The sequence below is a fragment of the Olea europaea genome, chromosome 10 (assembly GCF_002742605.1).
Source record: "Olea europaea var. sylvestris chromosome 10, O_europaea_v1, whole genome shotgun sequence".
NCBI classification, from domain to species: Eukaryota; Viridiplantae; Streptophyta; class Magnoliopsida; order Lamiales; family Oleaceae; genus Olea; species Olea europaea.
Genome location: NC_036246.1, coordinates 10,911,527 through 10,915,104, shown reverse-complemented (window position 1 = coordinate 10,915,104; position 3,578 = coordinate 10,911,527). Strand labels below are relative to the sequence as shown.

Sequence of the window (3,578 nt, the reverse complement as noted above, 5' to 3'; positions counted from 1 at the left end):
ATGTACAATATTTTTTAAAATTTAGTAAATAATATATAACATTTTTCAAAGTTTAGTGGCCAAAGCTCAATATATTTAACTTTAATGAGCAATCGAAGATATGGACCTAAATTAATGATCAAAATTTGACATTTTAAATTTTAGTGATCAATTAAATATATGGACCTAACTTGAGTGACTGTTGGAACAATTAACTCCTTTCGAATTGACACCCTGCTTCTGTCGAAGTACAGATGAAAATTGAGGGAAATTTTCGGAGAGGGGGGCGGATGGGCATTTCAAGAACCACCACTAAAATCCTCCCTCTTCAATTTCACTACCTCTTTTCCACCACCGCCAGCTATAATTCACCACCATCCCGCCTCCGGACCTGCCCCCAACCCCAACTCCAACTCCAACTCCAAGACCCAGACCCCATCCTCACCACTCTGTCTGAATCAATCAAAAACTGCTCAACAAAACCGCTCCAAGCCTCGCTTAAACACCTATTACCTTCTCTTAAACCCCAACATATCATCTCCCTGATTAGCCTAAACCCGCACTCACTCTCTCCCGACTCTCTCGTTTATTTCTTCTCATGGCTTTCCTCTCGCAGTCACTCCACTTTCCGCCACAACCTCCACACTTACTGCACCATGATTCACTTTCTTTGCACCCACCAAATGCTCCCAGAAGCCAAAAGTTTGCTTCAAACCATCGTTTCAAGAAAGGGGAAAGATTCAGCTTCTGTTGTTTTTGCAACAATTCTTGAAACCAAAGGTACCCAAAGATCTGATCTTTATGTTTTCGATGGCCTTATCAATGCTTATCTAGAATCAGATTCTGTATCTGATGCTATTCAATGTTTTAGGTTGTCTAAAAAGCATAAAATCCGGGTAGCATTTGATGCTTGTAAAAATATTCTTGAACATTTAATGAAATTAAAGTCTTTCAAGTTGGCTTGGGAATTTCATAAGGAGATTTTAGAATGTGGATATCCTGCAAGTTTGTATTTTTTCAATATTTTGATGCACAAATTTTGCAAAGAAGGGGAAATGAGGGTAGCACAGTCAATTTTTGATGAAATCAGGAAATGGGGTTTGAGGCCTAGTGTTGTTAGTTTCAATACTTTGATGAATGGTTACGTAAGGTTGGGTGATTTGAATGAGGGGTTCACGCTAAAGAATGCAATGGAGGGGAGTGGAGTTCTTCCTGACGTTTATACTTACAGTATTTTGATAAATGGGTTGTGTAGGGAACATAGAATGGATGATGCAAATGAGTTGTTCAACGAGATGTTTGGCAAAGGATTGGTTCCGAATGATGTTACTTTCACTACATTGATTAATGGGCATTGCAAGAATGGGAGGATTGATTTGGCCATGGAAATTTATCAACAAATGTTGGGACAAGGTTTGGAACCCGACTTGATCACTTATAATACGCTTATCGATGGGCTTTGCAAGAACGATGACTTGACGGAAGCATGGGACCTTGTTGATCGAATGACTCGGAAGGGTTTGAAGCCTGACAAAATAACATACACTACTGTTATTGATGGATATTGTAAGGAGGGAAATTTGGAAAAGGCGTTTGAGATTAGGGAAGAAATGATCAAGGGAAGTATTGTTCTTGATAATGTAGCTTACACAGCCCTTATTTCTGGTTTATGTCGGGAAGGGCAAGTGGTTGATGCAGAGAGAATGTTGAGAGAAATGGTGACTGTTGGTTTGAGGCCCAATGATGCAACATATACAATGATCATAGACGGGTTTTGTAGGAAGGGTGATGTGAGAAAGGGTTTCAAGTTGCTTAAGGAGATGCAGAGAGATGGACATAAACCAGGAGTTATCACTTATAACGTTCTTATGAATGGTTATTGCAAACAAGGACAGATGAAAAATGCGGAAATGCTCCTAAATGCAATGCTTAATCTAGGAGTTTTTCCTGATGACATTACATATAACATCCTACTGGAAGGGCACTCTACATATGGAAACCAAGAGGATGTTGATAAGCTTCGTAGCTCAAAAGGTCTCGTTCTTGACTATGCTTCATATACTTCACTTGTTGGGAGCTTAAGCAAACAATTTAGACACCGTTTACAGAGATGATTGGTTGGGTAAAAAATGGCATCCTTATTTAATCAGCCATTTGAAACACTTATTAAGGAAAAAAGTTTGAAGAGGATACTCTGATTTTTTCTCATCCTCAGCTTTTTGCAAGGGCCTGGAATGTTCATTACTGTCTCATAGTAATTTGAATGCCTGAACTTCAGTCTGGTTTGATTGGGTCAGGCATTGCAGAGGATCTTGCGATGAAAATGGACACACATCCTGATGAAGTAACATATTTGTTTCCTTTACTGGGATTCTTGCAGTTGAAATGATAAAATGGTGTATTTTGTACATCTAAGAGAGAAGCACACTCCTTGTATTAATATTAAATCTGCACTCTTGAGAATATTGGCAACAACCTACTTGTACCATGCTTTTGAGCTTGATTACAAATACAGGGATCATTAAATATTGATGATGTAATGTGTACTTCAAATGGGAAGCCTTGGGCAATTGCTCAACAACTGGTTGCTCCATTGCAACCCAAGTCACAGAAACAGCCTTCTTAACTGGCAGAGACAAATTTATGTACATCTGTGTTTTCTAGATGCTATGGAACCATGTATTTTCATTTTACCTTTTATTCTTAATGCTGTCAAAAATCCTGCTGTTTTCAATGATCCATTCTCCTTTTTGATTCGTGGCACAAATGAAATCAATGGATCTTGGCCACCGAATATGATTATTGAATAATGGATTTTCTGTTGCATGTGAACCACAGATGAGAAATATGAATCTTTGGGTTTATTCAGTACCATTTTGTGGTTGAAGCCGCTAATAGATGAAGTAGTTAGTATTATGACTCAATGCTAACTTTTCTCAAAGAGGCTGCACCATTTAGAAAGACAATGAAAGGGTAGGTCCATGCTGAAGCAAAATTAAGACATTTTAAATTCTCATATTTCAAACCACGATGACATTCAAGACTGTTTCAATGATACAAGTGAATTGACATATCTGATTCTTGTTTCTTCTCATTGTTTTCACCTACTCCCCTTTTTGTTTTTCACTTTTTAATTCAATTTCATCTCTGATTACTTTCCGTCTAGGTACTTTTGGGAGTTATGCTTGATGTTATGACGAAAATAACTTCTTGTATTCAACTTTGCATTGATATGTCACCACATCAGTTACTTCCTTGCCTTGCGTAAACTTTTTTCTTTTAGCCCCGATTGTCAGTTGCCTTTTGTAACGTTTCTTTACATATTTTCTTGCTATTTAAATTTGAGGGTCAGCCTTTTGACTTGGTTCCAAAGATGATAATCATGGTGCTTCTTGAGCTGAATTATGCTATAAGAAAAATAATTCTAAATTACGTAGATTGTAATGCCAATGAGAAAAATCTAAACTACCAACCTTAAAAATGTGAGGTGCTTCAGACTTTCTAGTTTTGCATAAATATTGTCATCTATTTTCATTTCTCTCCGTCACTGGCGTCTGTCCACTGTTTGATTGATCATTTTGCCAATTATTTGAATCGTG

The 3,578-nt window shown here is 37.6% G+C and overlaps 1 protein-coding gene across 1 annotated transcript; it reads left to right on the top strand.

The window, feature by feature from the left end:
• Positions 1 to 236: 236 nt before the first annotated feature.
• Positions 237 to 2,768, top strand: LOC111401203 (putative pentatricopeptide repeat-containing protein At1g09680). Its single transcript, XM_023028832.1, has one exon. It carries the CDS (start codon positions 270 to 272, stop codon positions 2,091 to 2,093), a length of 1,824 nt encoding a protein of 607 aa, XP_022884600.1. The 5' UTR covers positions 237 to 269; the 3' UTR covers positions 2,094 to 2,768.
• The last annotated feature ends 810 nt before the right edge of the window (positions 2,769 to 3,578 follow it).